A 17,689-nucleotide genomic window follows, 5' to 3' on the forward strand; every position below is an offset into this window, starting at 1 on the left:
TCCTGGGGTGGGGCAAGGAGCTCTTCCCTGCTGCAGTTAGGTGTGAATGTTTAGCTGATCACCTTCATTAGCATTTGAAGGCCTGCCTGAGCCTGGGAAAATCTGTTGCTGGGAGGTGTTAATCTGTGCCTGGTTTTTTCCTCTCTGTTGTTTAGCTGTTATAATTTTAGAGTTTTTTAATACTGGTAGCCAGATTTTGTTCATTTTCATGGTCTCTTTCTTTCTGTTGAAATTGTCCACATGCTTGTGGATTTCAATGGCTTCTCTGTGTAGTCTGACATGGTGGTTGTTGGTGTGGTCCAGCATTTCTGTGTTCTCAAATAATATGCTGTGTCCAGGCTGGTTCATCAGGTGCTCTGCTATGGCTGACTTCTCTGGTTGAAGTAGTCTGCAGTGCCTTTCATGTTCCTTGATGCGTGTCTGGGCGCTGCGTTTGGATTTAGAGAAATGTGTCTCATGGACAGAGGTAGTAGCAGAATGCTAGATGCAGGTGAAGGAATTCAGGTGTGATGATAAAATAAGAGCAAAGACGTGCTCCTCTCTTGCCAATACTGGATGATTCCTCAACTACTCATGTTATTATGAGGGGAGAAACCTAATCCCAAGCTTCTTTCAAGAACATGCGGTGATTATTGAAATTGTTGACATAAAGAAAACATTTAAAATCCGAAATATGATAAAGACAGAGCAAGCAGGGTTTCCCTTTTCAGGATGTACAGCATACACCAAGGGGAGGGAATGCACATGTTTGGCAGATAGGAAGAGTTTGGATGTTCTAGGCATCAGGTTTCAATCTTTGGCAATCCCCTCTCCTCCTAATAAGGACTATGTATAATTGTGTACTAGGCAGTGAATGCGTTTTATGCCCAAGATTAATGTATGAAGAAGTCTTATATTTATGATTACTACATTTCATAGCGATACACTGAGTTAAATCTCTGAGCTGCTGAACTTGCTGTCAGAAAGGTCAGCAGTTCGAATCTGGGGAAAAGGGGGTGAGCTCCTGCTGTTAGCCCCAGCTTCTGCCAACCTAGCAGTCGGAAAACATACAAATGTGAGTGCAACCGCTCCAGCGAGAAGGTAATGACACTCCAAACAGTCATGCCAGCCACATGACCTTGGAGGTGTCTACGGACAATGCTGGCTCTTTGGCTTAGAAATGGAGATGAGCACCACCCTGCAGAGACTTAAGGCCATGGGAAAACCTTTACCTTTTACACTTCATGGGTATGAAGGATGTATATTATTATTTGCAGCATTACTCTGGCTGCAGAATTTATCGTCTATTTCTTACATATTGGTTCTATGGTGATATTTCATAGTATCATAGAGTTGGAAGGGATCACAAGGGCCATCCAGCCCAACCCTGTCACACTCCCCACATGTATATTTGCTACATACGACCAACTGGAAGAGGGGAAAAAAGACACAGAAGCAGATGTTCAGCAACTCTTTATTTGGCCAAGGCCCTTACATGGGCAGAGACACAAAGGCACGAGGGTGGCATTGACATGCAAACATTCAATGTGGAAGTGGGCTGGTCACACAAAGGCTCCAGCATGGCACTTGGGGACACACACTATGCAGGTCAATGCTTGGCTAAGAACACCCCCCAGTCTCACAACAATCCCACGTTTAATTTTAATGCACAGGAACACAAAGTGGTTAGGCAGAAACAGAGCAGCTCTTCAGTGACCACTCACTCCCAACTCAATCCTTATCATATGATTTCGTACCGTCAGTCTTGCTATGTGACAATGAGCCCTCCTACTATTCCAGTCTGCTATTTCCAAAAAGCCCATAGTTCTAGCCGGGGCTACACTTTGCATTGACATCATTGCTCCATTTTAGTATACCAATACACTACACAAAGCTTAGAAGAGTTACTTTCTTGAAGAACTCCCAGAATCCTGCAGCCAACATGGTTATTGCCCTTGGCAGCTGAGGATTCTTAGAGTTAGCTTCCAAAAAGGAACTTTTTGAAGCTCTGGTATTAAGGATGCCCCACAATCTCCATACTGTAAGCTGTTGTGCTAGGTTCCACAGTTCACTTACGGTACATCAAAATGCTTCTAAAGGAATTAAACAGCATTATTATATCTGTGAGCGAGCAACCTCTTTGAACCTTGGGAGTTAAATAGGGAAGGTCACCACTTGTTTTATGTACATATAGGGCTGTGCATATGACATTGTTCTGTGATAGCATTATGCAGTATTGAACACAGGGATCAGCATCCTGAGACTTCTTGAAAAATAATCATTCTATTTTAATGGAATTTTTTAGTCATTAAGATAACATGGAAAAGATAAGAAATATTAATAATATATGTGTTAAAAATCTCAGAAACCAAAGGAAGGATTTGGGAAATGTATAGGATTTATGGCACTAACAATAAAGAATAGCACTTTCGTGAATGCAAAACCCTTGCTTTTCCCCCATGACCAGCAACCAGAGAAACCATACAAGTATATGCCTTCCTTTTTTTCTTTTTTCTTTTTTTGCTTGTTTATATAGCTGATACAGTATGTTGGACTGTACTTGGTGTAGAATTTTGGTTTCTGAAATTCAGGATATGCACAGCCCTGTCTATGTGACAGTGTGGTGCATGGATGCCATGCAATAGCTCTGGAGACAAAGTCAAGTAGTATAGACCCTTCAGAAGGTGTCAAGGCTGGGAAATGTTGACTTTCATCCAAGAAACAGCCCAAAACCTCACAGTGAAAGTGGCCCAAATAAATGGGAGAAAGCACAACACATCTATAAAGAAGAGTGGAAAGAGAATCCAGGTACACTCTGGAGCTTAAAGCACATTAGACTCTTTAGTTCAGGCCTCCTGTCTGATGCTGATTCACAAACCTGGGGAAAGGCACATTCAAAAGATGCAGAATTCAGATCTCTATCCCAATTCTCCACTACCATCATAATCAATTTCTATTATTTGGACAGAGAAAGGAAAGCTGAACCTCATGCAGCCAGGAGAAGAACAAGAGACTTCTGCTCATGGTAAGGGATAAACACCTTTGCTAAATGCAAGTTGCAGCTCCTCTTTTTGACCACTGAAAACAACCTTCCAGCTGCATTCATCCTAAGGATGGAAAAGTGTATCTTTGTGAATTCTCACAGTGTATACAAATAAATAACCCCTTGTGTCCACTGTAAAGATGGAGAAGACAGGACATAGTGCTTTCCATTTTGCCTGTATACCTATGAGGCTAAAACATTAGCCAACTGCCAATGCCTCAGGAGTGACAGAACCCGTCTGGCAGCTGACAATGGCTTGGTAAGTTGAAGTTTGGCACCAGTTCACAGAATGGGATCAAGCTGTTGAAGGAAGTGGCCCGGATAGGCTATCCAACTGAGCAGGGTTGAGTTGGGATCATCTGCCTCCCAGAGATGGTACTGGTCTCTGTGACACCTGCATTTCACATTCCTGTCAGCCTAAAGGTTAGGCTGCAGTACATGGGAGAGTCTTGAGGCAGGGTGCCTTAGAGCTTGCACCCATCATGCTGTGAGAACATGTGCCAACTTGGAGGCACTTTGTGCACGCTGGACCACTGCCTGGCACTTCTCCCGTCGCAAGAGTTTATTGTTCTCAAAGAAACCTTCATTTCGAGGGATCCCATGGGAGCCATCAGGAAAAGTAAGAAGACCTGTGGGAGAAAATAAAACATAATTGTTTGCCATAGTTGGCAGGGTTCGGGCTTTGTAACAGAGTGAACAAGCAGTCTGGCAAAAAGCAAGATGCTGCACAGAGCTAAGAATGCAGACTTGTACATCACGTTGGGGCACTGGTGGAAAGATCAGTGTATGACCTACTTTGGGGGATAGTCTAAGCCCATGTCCTCCCTTGTGCTTGTTCCACATTGTAGTAGTGCTCCGAAAATAGATTAGGTCTGAGAAGATAAGTAATGCTGCTAATGAGGAAAATTTAAGCACTCACCAAAGCCATCAACACGTCCACCCTTGAATTCTCCCTCGAAGATCATGTTGTCATATCGTGTGAAGACACCAACACCATTAAATTTTCCCTGCACAAATTCCCCTTCATACCTGCATCAATAATAGGATTTTTGTCAGGATGAGAGATGATACTTAACAGGCAGAAACTGTTCGGAACAACCAGTTGAGTACACTGTTCTAGACAGAAGAAGGCATTGCTGGGAAGTCTTTAATAATGGCTCTGGAGTAACCCTGGTGGTTACAGAGGACCCAAGTACAGAGATGGCACAGGTGAAAATACAAAAATGTGTTTATTGCTCCAAGTCACATGGGCATGCTTTTTATTAAAAAGTCTTCATGCAGGGAATAGCAAGGCAAAGAGATTCTCCAAATTCAGTGACACAGCAGCAGCAACCTGTACTGAGTGTCTTGTATTCTGATTCTCCTGAGATCATTTAGGTTCATGCACATGCACTCTCTATATATACTACTAGCCAAGAGCAGTGCCAGTGTGCCCACAGCCCTGTACGCACCTGGAGCCATCTGCAAATGTGAGCACCCCACAGCCATTGAAGAGACCATTCTCAAAGTGTCCCAGGTAAATGCTGCCGTCAGCAAATGTCAACTGCCCAACACCATGCCGGCGCCCTAATCAGAGAGAACAGCAGTATTGCTCTTGTGTCAGGTATTAGGAAGGAGGCCACAGTAAGCCACAAAGCAACAGGAACTATCGTGACCTGTTTAGCTGCAAAGGGAGCAGGAAATGGGTTGTGATAGAGGCCATGCTGGCTGATCTGGTGTGCAGAGCAAGAATGGACAGACGCTTGCCATTGCTTGTCCCTCTCACCTACCATTCCTTGGCAAAGCATGCTGGAGCTCACAATACCATCATACATTGGCACAAATGCAGGCACAGAATCTTTTCTAGAGATATTTGTTAGTCCCACAGAACTAGGCCAGATGTATCAGTTTGGTTGTGCAACCAGTGAAAGACTTCAGCTACTGCAGTAGACTACATGCACATCCTTGGAAATCAGCTTTTACCTTCCAATGCCAAACACAAACACACAGGGGATGGGGTGGAATACATGAGTCAAGAAGATGGGCTCCAAGACAGAACACACCTTTTAAACAAAGATCTGTTTGCAGAACTAGTAGTGGAAAGGCCCCCTTTTATATATATAAAACAAGAAAAGAGGTGCTGTGTAGCTTTGGTCTCCCAATCTTGTAAGATTGCTCTTTTTCAGGACAGGCAAGTCAGGTTGCTGCAGAAGCAGCAGCAGTGGGGTTTGTGCACTTCCGTCGGGAATTTCTAGCCGAGCTTTATCCAATTTGGTGCCTTCCAGGTGTGTTGGATTATACAGCTCCCATCACCCTCAACCAGCATGGCTAATGTCTGTGCTGACTAAGGATGACAAATGTTGATGCAAAACACATCTGGCAGGACCAGCTAAGAGAAGGCCATTATTGGCCTTCCTGAAAAGTTGTGCACACACCTTCTTTGCAGAATATGGTGGCAATGGGAGGACGTTACCACTCATTAACTCTATTATCTTTGCACCCCAGAAGATGCACAGGAAACTAAAAGTTATGTGCTTTCTGGCAAGGGGAGCCATGGTCCCCTCTAGCACTGATAATGGAGGGCACTCTCAATTTGTCCAGCCTCACTCACCTTCCTTCCACTCCCCACAATATTCCTCCCCACTGGAGTAGGTGAAGGAGCCCTTGGTCAGGGTCATGGCACCAGCTTTCAAGAAGGCAGGGCAGCAGCTGCAACAGAGGGAGCAAGGGAATGACAGCAGCATAAGACAGGTAAGGGTTACAGGAACACTCGAGAAGCTAGGGAGAGGTGCAGAACATGAGGATAGCAGGCAGCAGCAGTGTTCTTGGAGCAGGAATTTGGGAATAAGAGCCCAGTTTCTCAGCCAGCAGAAAGAGCTCTTTCCCAAATGTCACTAACCTGGTACACCACCCACCCTGAAGTGACTAAAGTTACTATCTAATGAGCAGGCCAGAATCTATGGTACATTTGCTACATCACTGGAGACAGGAAAGCAATATTTACTAGAAAATAATAATAATAATAATAATAATAATAATAATAATACATTTATACCCCCACCCTTCTCACCCCAGTGGGGGACTCAGTGTGGCTTACAATCCATGGCATACAATGCCGCATTACACGTATAATAATAAACATAACATATGAATTTAAACAATTAACATATCAATTTAAACATACAATAATAAACATGAGATAATAATTTGAATATAAATAAAATAACAAGCTTAGAAGTAATTCAAATAGAAATACAATAAAAAAGCTTAAAAGTAAACATACAATAATTCAAATATAAATACAAAAAAGAGCTTAAAAGTAAACATTGAATCCCAACCAAAGTGGGCTGATGGAAAAAATAATGCTGTAGGACATTTTGCTGTCTGAGGCAGAACAGCAAATAGGCCATCGACCCCACTATTCAAGGTAAAATGCATAATTCTGCAATACAGCCAAGTTATTTTTGCACTTAAAGCAACCCACCCCCTTCCTGCCTCTCAACTCTGGCAAAAAACCAACAATAATGCTAAAGTACATAACTATCATTTTGCTGCCACTTAGAAGTGTCTTCACTTTATCTAATGATAGGGCTTGCCCAAACTAGACGTGGTTTCATGATGCTTCTGAAATATGTACATGAGATTACTGTCATCCAGATAAATATAATAGAGTGCTTCACAGAGACATTTTTAAAATCATGCTGCTCCCGGTTATGCATCACAACTGTCCATTTGCAACATTATTGACCACTCCATTAACAGAAACAGAAATTACTAAAAGTTAGGCAATTAGAATACTAACAGCTGGAGCTGCATAACTACCCTAAACACACCAGATGACGGAGATTGCTCCACAAGCAGTACTAAACTCCAAATCAGAGAAGGACAACATAATTTCTCCCATTTCCACGACAATCACAGTATAATCAAATAGCTGATGAAAAACTGTTAATCCTATTATTCGGAGTGTCTTTCTCAAGATTAAAAGCATCACTCACAAAAGTACAAATATCACTTGGTACAGGGTCTCAAAAATGCATGTCAATTCAATACTTCAAAATGCGAATGACATTTAAACTTGTGTTTTCTTTAATGCTTTTGTTGTTCTTATGTTGTTTTAATCTTTAGAAAATACTCAGAATAAGAGACATGCCTAAAATAAATACTCCTGTTGTGCTGTGTGTTCATCAGCTCAGATATTCTCATTAAAAAAAATCAGTGAAAAGTCTCTTCCAGAAGAATACTCCCATCTATACCATCATTTAGCACAGCGAATGCCCATGTTACACTGCCATAATACAATATTGTCCTGTGAAGCATGAAGCTGCAGACGCATTTTGGAATTTCCCAAACTGCATGTGACAGGATGAAGGATATGAATGTTTCTCTTTCATACATTTGAACAAACCTCAGATTCTCTGAGTGGGAGCAGTTCCTCAAGAGCAATTATGAAAGGATCTAAACTGGCAAAACTAAAGTTTTTATTTCAAATATCATCCTATAAGGATAAGATACATCCTCTTCTTCCTCAGTCTCTCTCCAAGCTAAACCAAGAGGTGGGAATTGTGCAGACCTTCAGATACTGTTGGACTGCAAACCTCACGTCCCAGTCAGCACTGCCAGTGTTGAGGAAGCCTGAAAGTTGCAATTCAACATCTAGAAGGCTGGATCATTCCCACTCTTGTGTTAAACGAACTCAACAATTAGCATCACTCATCTGACAATATTGCAGCAAAAGTAAGGCAAGGAACAGCAGAGCTGTTAGTATGTGAATTCTAGTAACAGCTCTAGAGTATGGAAGGAGATACAAATATAAGAACACTTTTCTGTACCTCTTCAGTCTAATGCAGTGGTTCTTAACCTGTGGGTCCCCAGGTGTTTTGGCCTACAACTCCCAGAAATCCCAGCCAGTTTACCAGCTGTTAGGATTTCTGGGAGTTGAAGGCCAAAAACATCTGGGGACCCCAGGTTGAGAACCACTGGATGGCTAAAGCCTCAGTCTTGGCAATGGATGCCTTGAACAGCCTGTGTTGATATATTGCAAGGTGGTAACCTAATAGTAACAACAACAACAACAACAACAACAACAACAACAACAAAAACCCTCCTCTTACCCCACTCCCCACAACATAATGAAGAAATACTACTCTTAGGGTAGTTTCTGAGAATAGCTCAGGAGAGCATGCAAGACCCTATCTCCCATTTTATCTTATCCATACAGCCATTCCATAGAGCATGAATGGCCGAAGTCACCAAAACACTGTTAACTAAAAATGTAATGATTACAATATCACACTTTGACTGGAGGAAGAACTAGGTCCACAGCTGTCTTTGCTCTTTTTAGTCCTAGTACGACACTGTAATCATTACATCACATGCAAGATACAGAGGAACAAACCCTGTGAACATGAATTGTGCAATGCTTTCTCTCACATAAGATCCCGTCCCAGATGTACAAGGCTATGGTTGTGGTAGCCTTAATATGCCATGCCTCTCAGGACTGACCTTGTACTGAGATGCTTCGCCGACTTCTGTCCTATTTCCCCAAGCCAGTGATACACAGAGCAATTTCCTGCCTCTACAAGACAAGCATATCAATTCCTTTCTCAGGAAATTAAACCCTTACAGCTCAGGTTGCTATTGCTTGTTGGTTTTATTTCACCCGGCTAGATTCAAATACAGTCCAAGCCAAAGGGCTTTACATTAATAAAAAATGCATGTGTGGAATCCAGCTGATTAAACATGGACATAAACTTGGTGCTACTTTTCAAAAGAACATAAGAGCCGGAATGGGTCAGAGCAAAGTCCTCTCTGTTCCAGCATTACTTTTTCTCATTGGCAAATTAGATGGTTTTAGGAACTCAGGTGTGCAGCAGCTCCCTCTTGCTCACGTGTCCCATCAGTCAGGACTGAGAACATTGGTGCTAGAGGAACTATAATGACTTACATTTCATTAGATTATCTAATTTCTTATCAAACCCAACCAGATTAGTGACCATCTTTTGTATTGTCAAAGGCTTTTGTGGCTGGAATCACTGGGTTGTTGTAGGTTTTTTGGGCTAATATGGCCATGTTCTAGAAGCATTCCCTCCTGAAGTTTCGCCTGCATCTGTGGCAAGCATCCTCAGATGTTGTGAGGTCCATCTTTTGATTGGAAATCTGTTTAATTGTGCTAAAGTATTGTGTAAATGTAAAGCAATACACTTGATCCCTCCTGGAATTTCCATCATTTCCTCTGATTGCATGATCCCAGATTCTAGTATTATGAAATAAAATTATAATCCAAAGCACTGTATCCCAAACACTTAATAGGTTGGCATCATGACCCCTTACTTTTTTCTGCAGTCCACAAAGCACCAAACACTGCAGACTTTCCTCATAGGAGAACGGATCAAACTAGTCTCTTGATCAGCCTTTTTCTACAACTCCTCCTCTATCTCCAGACTTTGTTTTTAACTAAACTTACACTGTACATTAATACAAACTGATCACAATACTGGCAGCCCCCCCTCCTTTCCTTGTAATTACAATTTACATTTTTGATAGATTGGCATTTCCACTGAATTATCTATCAACCACAGTCCCAACAGCTCTTTCCTTGTCAGTCACAGAAACAGCAGCATGTATGTGATGAGGCACATTCAGCAGTATTTTCCTCCCTCCTATTTTCAATGCAGAGTTGTACTTTATGCTTATGTATTTTTAGATGCCTATGTATTTTTAGGTACTATTGACATACAGACACCTGTATGTGCATCTGCACTTCTGTAGAAATATGCACTTCTATATGCAGAAATACACATACCTTGAGACACATTTTCCAGCTCCAAAAACAATTGTCATTGCTACATGTAGGGCTCCTGCTTCTTTTTGTGTGCCTTCAAGTAATTTCTGATTCATGGCGACCCTTCCACAAGATTTTCTTGGCAATATGTTTTCAGAAAGGAGTTGCCTTTGCGTTCCTCTGAGGCAGAGAGTGTGACCTGCCCTATCCTGGCCCAACATTCATCCATCCCCACACACACTTTCCTTCATTCCCTGCTTAGCATTCTGTATTTGCAGCTCTTTACTAAAAGAGTCTAGAACTCCCTGTGGCTGGAAGGGGAGAAATATCTATGTCAGCCTATGGCTCATTGGATCGGTTTATAATATGTTCTATCCCAGATATAATTAATATACCTGTCAACATTTTGGGAGTTTATCCAGACAGCATGACACAGTGGGGGTAAAAGAATCTTTTTGGAGGCATCCCACCCACTCCCCGCCAACAGAAGCCTCAGTCCTCCATCCCTTTTTTCCCTTTCAAATGTACTGCCTATCTGACTTACATAATCACATCAGGAAAAAAATTGCACTCTACTGACAGGGTGTTGATGGAATGTAGGCAGTGGTTAAAAACTGAATGGAATTAGCTACAGAAAAGCTTCTTGATAACCTCACAGCAGAGTAATATTTATGTTGTGATCATGAGCACTGCCATTCAGTTTCATGACAGATACTACAGCCTGAATCTACACTTTAGATCTCAGGGTCAAAACACTGAGAGAGTTCCATGATTGAAAAGGTTTGGGAAACACTGTGGCATAGTTTAGGGCAGAACTTCTTAAACCTTTACCACTCACGTCCCTTTTTCAGCCCATTTTTTAATGTGACCCTACCTATACAGATATACAAAATAGGTATAAAAATCAAAAATCAAACATGATAATGTGTCAGCATTTGCAAGGCTTGGTAAACAGGCTGATTGCCTTTTCACGAGGTACAGCTGAAGCATTTTCTGCTAACACGACTGTGCAAACATGGCACCTTGTTGCTAACAGGTTTGTGTAAATGGGCATTCAGAATTTTTATAATGTTGCCAAATTTTTTGGGACTACAACATTAAGCTAAGTGGACCCACAGTTTAAGAAGCAGTGGTATGGGATATAGTATTGGGCCTATTTTTAATAGTAACTCATAGAGCAGTGGTTCCCAATCTTTTTGTGGTCACGCCCTACTTAAGCATCTCTAAAATCCTGATACCCTCATGTGACATATAATTATTATTCAAAAAGTAAATTCCTTTTTATGTGGAGGAAGCCTAAAAGGTCATTAACTTGGTCTAAACAAGTTTCCAAAAAACATGGCATCCGCCAAAGAGGAAAAAAAAAAGAGCGAATTGATTTGAGTAATCTGCATGAAATTTCAGGGTAATTTAAGTGTCCAACTTCATTGCGTGTATTGGTGAGGACATGTGAGAACATCCTGTCGCCTGACGTTAATTTTTTTACGGCTAACAATCATTTTATATATTTTCTAAATATAAAAATATTGCCTTACCTATGAAAGTAATAATTGTGCTTGGATTTTTTTTCACATATGTCTTGCTACATTCATATGCAGACCAAAAAGATATTTATTTATTTACTGCATTTATATATGTTATGTATAGCTTGCAATGTAAAAAGAGAGAGAGTTGCCTCCCTTTTCTGTGCTCATCTTTGGAACGACACCAGATCATGACAGATCATGATTTTATTAGTGAATACAATGTTTTAATGTGCATTTAATTTTATTTAACTTAAGCGTATTCTAATTTAGTTAGAATTTTGTCCAAAGGCACTTAATAGTTGCCATATGTAAAGCTGCCTTGAGTCCTCTTTTGGGGGTAGAGAAAGGCGAGATACAACTAGATTAAATAAATAAAATGTGAATGTCACATAGTTCTAAGGGCCTCATAGAATAATAGAGTTGGAAGAGACCTCATGGGCCATCCAGTCCAACCCCCTGCCAAGAAGCAGGAAAATTGCATTCAAAGCACCCCTAACAGATGGCCATCCAGCCTCTATTTGAAAGCTTCCAAAGAAGGAGCCTCCACCACACTCCGGGGCAGAGAGTTCCACTGCTGAACGGCTCTCACAGTCAGGAAGTTCTTCCTAATGTTCAGATAGAATCTCCTTTCTTGTAGTTTGAAGCCATGTTTATATACTGTATATGCAGGGGCGGCTCAACCCATTACGCAAAGTAAGCATTTGCAGTATAGTTGATTTTGCCCAGGGGCGCTCTTGGGGCGCTCTTGAGGCGCTCTTGGGGGAAAATAGACCTTGACATATGCGAGTTGTAGTTACTGGGATGTATAGTTCACCACAATCAAAGAGCATTCTGAACTCCACCAATGATGGAATTGAGCCAAATATGGCACACAGAACTCCCAAGACAAACAGAAACTATATATCAGTGATTGGTTGGGGGGGGGGGGGGGCGCACCAAATTACTATTTGCTTACTGAAGAAAATTTCCTAGGGCCGCCTCTGTATATATGAGGCCCCTAGAACCATAAGAAATGCAAAATACGTGTACATTCTGACTTTAATTTTTAAAATGTGTATGTCACAATATATATTTATATACTGTATATGAGGCCACTAGAACTTTAAGAAATGCAAAATACTCACTGTGAATAACTCATTCTCAAATTGCCCCCCTCCTCCAAGTTGGAAACCAAGGCTATGGCAGGCATGGGCCAACTTGGGCCCTCCAGGCTGGACTTCAACTTGTGGGAGTTGAAGTCCAAAACACCTGGAGGGCCCAAGTTGGCCCGGCCTGCTCTAGAAATAACATTGATCCAGCACCTACCAATCCCCATGGGTGCTGGTGAACTGAGAGTCTAGTGTAGCTATCAAAATAGGGTTTCCTTCCATTTGTTTCACTCCAAATATGTATTTATTTTACTGTATTTGTATACAGCCTTTCTCAGCACACAGGCGACTCAAGGCAGTTAACAGCGCAAAATCCAATGCTTACAATGTTATAATACAATTAAAAACATAACATATAATAAAAACTAAACAAATCAATAAAATATAAATTCATAGTGTCTCCTTGTTAAAAACATTGTCCAGACTAATTGTCTAGTCCAGGGGTCCTCAAACTAAGGCCCGAGGGCTGGATGTGGCCCTCCAAGGTTATTCACCCGGCCCTCGCTCAGGGTCAATCTAAGTCTGAAACGACTTGAAAGAACACAACAACAACAACAATCCTATCTCATCAGCCAAAAGCAGGCCCACACTTCCCACTGAAATACTAATAAGCTTATATTTGTTAAAATTGTTTTTCATCTTAATTATAGTATTATTTTTAAGTGTTTTTTGCACTACAAATAAGATATGTGCAGTGTGCATAGGAATTCACTCATGTTTTTTTTTCCAATTTTAATTTCAAATTATAATCCGGCCCTCCAACAGTTTGAGGGACTGTGACCTGGCCTTCTGTTTAAAAAGTTTGAGGACCCCTGGTTTAGTTGTTCCATTTTTCTGTGTCAGTTTCTCTGCATTTGCAAACGCTTGTTCAAAAAGCCACGTCTTGACTGTTTTCCGGAATGTTAAAAGGAAGGTGGCCAATCTAATATCTATAGGGAGGGCGTTCCTCAGCTGAGGGGCCACCACCGAGAAGGCCCTGTCTCTCGTCTCTGCCAAACATATTTGTGACGAAGGCGGTAACGAAGGCAGTGCCTCCTCAGACGATCTTAAGGTCCTAGATGGTTCACAAGGGGAGATATGTTCAGACAGGTAAGTTGGCCTAGAACAGTTTAGGGCTTTATAGGCTAAAGCCCGCACTTTGAATTGTGCCCGGTAGCAAACTGGCAGCCAGTGGAGCTGGCGTAACAGAGGAGTTGTACGCTCCCTGAGCGCTGCTCCTGTTAGCAATCTGGCTGCTGTTAGTTGGACCCTTTGAAGCTTCCGGACAGTCTCCACAAAGAGTGTGTTGCTGTAGTCTTTACGGGATGTAACCAGAACGTGAACTACTGTGGCCAAGTCAGGCTTCCCAAGGTACGGGCGCAGCTGGTGCACAAGTTTTAATTGAGCAAATGCTCCCCTGGTCGCCACTGAAACCTGGGGTTCCAGGCTCAGCGATGAGTCCAGGATCACACCCAAGCTGCGAACCTGCATCTTCGGGGGAGTGTAACCCCATCCAACACAGGCTGTAACCCTATACCCTGTTCATCCTTATGACTAAGCAGGAGGACCTCTGTCTTGTCTGGATTCAGTTTCAATTTGTTTGCCTTCATCCAGATCTTCACAGCAGCCAAGCATTGGTTCAGGACTTGAACAGCCTCCTTAGTAGCAGGTGGGAAGGAGTGACAGAGTTGGACATCATCTGTGTACAGGTGACATTGCACCCCAAAAGTCCGGATGATCTTCCCCAGCGGCTTCATGTAGATGTTAAACAATATGGAAGACAATACTGAACCCTGTGGAACCCCACAAGACAATGATATAGCCTAGATGCAGAAGGAATAGCACAAAGAAAAAAAAGACTGGCCCAACCTTTCTTGCCAAAGTGATGCTCTCTATCTGATGGACAAGCACTGTCAGGCAAAGGATAGCAGACTGAATTGATTTGCCTCGCTCCACGATGGTGGCGACGAGGCAGAGCATCCTCCTCAGCTGCTGCGCCTGTGGACACTCCACCCACCTGAAAATCCCTGCCTTTCTCCCTGCAGAGGCATTGCCATCAAGCGTGAGGTGAGCGAGGGGCCATTGCTGTGGCGTGACCCTCGCCAGGCCCACCAGACTGGCGCCTGCTGCTGCCATTCCCCTCCGTGGTCCACCCACTCGCCCACCGTCTCCTCTCCGCCCTGGCAAGCCCGGCATCCCAGGCCTAGGCCTCTCGCCGACACTACAAGGCCTCTCCTGCGACCCCGCCCGCGCCTCTCACCTGGGCTCGGAGCGTCTCCGCGGCGGACACCAGCCTCACACCCCTCGGCTCTGCCCCCATCGGCCACCGCCTTTTTCCCTCCCTCCAGCTGCCTCAGCCCTGCCCGGCTTCTCTCCCACACACACGCCCCGCCCACCAGGAACCATCCCCTCACGCTGTTGGCTGTTGCCACGGCAACCCGTAGTAACGCGGCTCGCCATTGCCCGGCCTTCCCACTCGCCGACGCCCCCCCTCTCAGCGGCCTTCTTTGTTAAGGGCAAGGGAGAACGCTCTACAAGGCAGCCATATTTTTAAAGGGCAAGAAGACTATTTCCTACTCTCCTTCCTTAACATATTGAGGCCTTACTATCTTTCCCCCCCTTGGAGGACAAGTGTCAGTTGAAGCCCTTGGAAGAGGCTAAAAAAAACCAACCAAAAAACAACAAAAAAACAAAACAAAACAAAACAAAAAAACAAACAAAAAACCCAGACTATATCTTGGCAACATGAAAGAAAAGAGCTGTTTTTGAAATGTTTCATAATGCAAGCCACATCATGCGATGTGCAGGGCTTGATGAATGCAAAGCTGGAGTTAAAATTGCTGGAAGAAACATTAACAACCTTAGATATGCAGATGATACCACTTTGATAGCCGAAAGCAAGGAGGAGCTGAGGAGCCTTCTAATCAAGGTGAAAGAAGAAAGTGCAAAAGCTGGGTTGCAGTTAAACAAAAGAAAATCAAGATTTTGGCAGCCAAACTGATTGATAACTGGCAAATAGAAGGAGAAAACATGAAGGCAGTGACAGACTTTGTATTTCTAGGTGCAAAGATTACTGCAGATGCAGACTGCAGCCAGGAAATCAGGAGACGCTTACTTCTTCGGAGGAGAGTGATGACCAATCTATAAAATAGTGAAGAGTAGAGACATCACACTGGCAATGAAGATCCACATAGTTAAAGCAAAGGTATTCCCCATAGTAACCTACAGATGTGAGAGCTGGACCATAGGGAAGGCTGAGTGAAGGAAGATAGATGCTTTATTTATTTATTTCATGCATTTCTACCCCACCCTTCTTCCCCCAAAGGGCTTTTGAACTGTGGTGTTGGAGGAAAGTTCAGAGAGTGCCTCGGACCGCAAGAAGCTTCAAGAAATAAAGCCTGACTGCTCATTGGAGGGAAGGATAGTAGAGGCCAAGATGAAGTACTTTGGCCACATCATGAGAAGACAGGAAAGCTTAAAGAAGACAATGATGCTGGGGAATATGGAAGGAAAAAGGAAGAGGGGCCGACCAAGGGCAAGATGGATGGATGGTATCCTTGAAGTGACTGGACTGACCTTGAAGGAGCTGGGGGTGGTGACAGCTGACAGGGAGCTCTGGCGTGGGCTGGTCCATGTGGTCATGAGGAGTCGGAATCGACTTTTGTTGTTTTTGAATAAACAACAAAAATGCTAGGCAGTCTTTATAGCCATTGTAACAAAGAATGGCACTCGTAATTAAAACAATTACATTCTTTCTTCAGCTGTTGCACACTTTGACTTATACTCCTGGTTCCCAACCTTTTTTTGACCAGGGACCACTTGAACAAGGAGCACTTTGACCAGAAACCACTCTCCGACATTAGTACCAAAAGCGTTACAAGTCAGTTTTTGGTCAACTTTAAATTTGGTTTAGTTATTTGGGGTGCTGATTCAGAAAAATGCATTGAATAGACCACATCAGCTCTAGTTTCTGATACAGAACATATGCCATCCAGTAGCCGCCATATGCTCACCCACGGAAAACCATATTTAATAATCTAGATTTGCACTTTTCTGAATCGGCACCCCAAATAACCCCAGCAATAGGCCTAAAAATGAAGATACAAAATGGTTGAGCTGTGTTATTGTCCATAGTAGTAATGGTGAGGCCGTGGACCATATTTTACTCCTTGTGGACCACTGGTGGTCCATGGACCACAGGTTGGGAACCACTGACTTAAAGGGATTGTGGGTACATCTGCACTGTAAATGGTGCTGCCATGATAAGTCATGATATGATATAACTGCTAGGCACAACCTGTCAGATACATCAAAGAAAACTTACTAGGGTTGCTGGCATCAGAGAAGCCTGAGATCTTATTACTACTGGAAAACCTGAAGCATCTTGTTACAGAGGCCAGGTATATATCATAGCTAGAGATCAAACTTCATCATCTGTCTCTTATCAACCAGCATTAGCAATACAAGAAGTCCAACTTTGAGGAAATGTATAGCTTATTTCAAGGAATGTTCAGTAATGGAAGAAGGAGCAAATTCGCCTAGACCTTTAACATGAAGATCTAATACTATGTAGATGTGGAATAAAGCAACTGATGTTGTATCATTCACTTATAACAGTAGCACTTTCTGTGCATGTTTTCCATTTCCCTCTTTCTGCAAATATTTTTTGGGTAAAAATGTATTTTTGTATTAATTATATGTATGGTACTTAGTAGCTGTCATAATGTCCCCTAAGGCTAAAAGCATCTGTGGCAAGCATCCTCAGAGGTTGTGAGGCATCCTCAATGTCTGAGGGATGCTTGCCACAGATGCAGGTGAAACGTTAGGAGGGAATGCTTCGAGAACATGGCCATACAGCCCGAAAAACCTACAACAACCCAATAGTCTCAAGTGTCATAGTCCAACTCTTAAACCATGATGGCTCCTTGCCAGACAAGGACTATTTCTATACATGGCTAAAACCTAGAATATGGTTTGATAGCACATAATATTGTCACTTCACTTAAGTTAAATTCCTCGGGGTCTAATTAATAGATGGGTGTCTTGAGTTCCTTATTAGGAGGGAGGATATACATATACTGTCTTTCTTTTAACACTAGGGAAAACGTTACAAACTCCTGCCTTTTATCTTGATCATTCCGTTGCTCATGGGGAGGAAATATGAAGGAGAAGGAGAAAAGGACAATATATATCTCATCTCTGAATTGTTCTAAAACCAATTTACTGCAGGCAAATATTGAAATCACAAGAC

At 42.7% G+C, this 17,689-nt stretch overlaps 1 protein-coding gene across 1 annotated transcript; it reads right to left on the minus strand.

The window, feature by feature from the left end:
* Positions 1–1,436: 1,436 nt before the first annotated feature.
* MORN4 (MORN repeat containing 4) lies at positions 1,437–14,830 on the minus strand. The gene is made up of 5 exons (XM_060768213.2): positions 14,699–14,830; positions 5,613–5,710; positions 4,474–4,588; positions 3,942–4,051; positions 1,437–3,651 (listed from the first exon to the last, which is right to left on the minus strand). Exons 2-5 carry the CDS (start codon positions 5,677–5,679, stop codon positions 3,503–3,505), a joined length of 441 nt encoding a protein of 146 aa, XP_060624196.1. The 5' UTR covers positions 5,680–5,710; positions 14,699–14,830; the 3' UTR covers positions 1,437–3,502.
* Between the last annotated feature and the right edge of the window lie 2,859 nt (positions 14,831–17,689).

The sequence above is a fragment of the Anolis sagrei genome, chromosome 3, assembly GCF_037176765.1.
Source record: "Anolis sagrei isolate rAnoSag1 chromosome 3, rAnoSag1.mat, whole genome shotgun sequence".
In the NCBI taxonomy this organism is placed as follows: Eukaryota; Metazoa; Chordata; class Lepidosauria; order Squamata; family Dactyloidae; genus Anolis; species Anolis sagrei.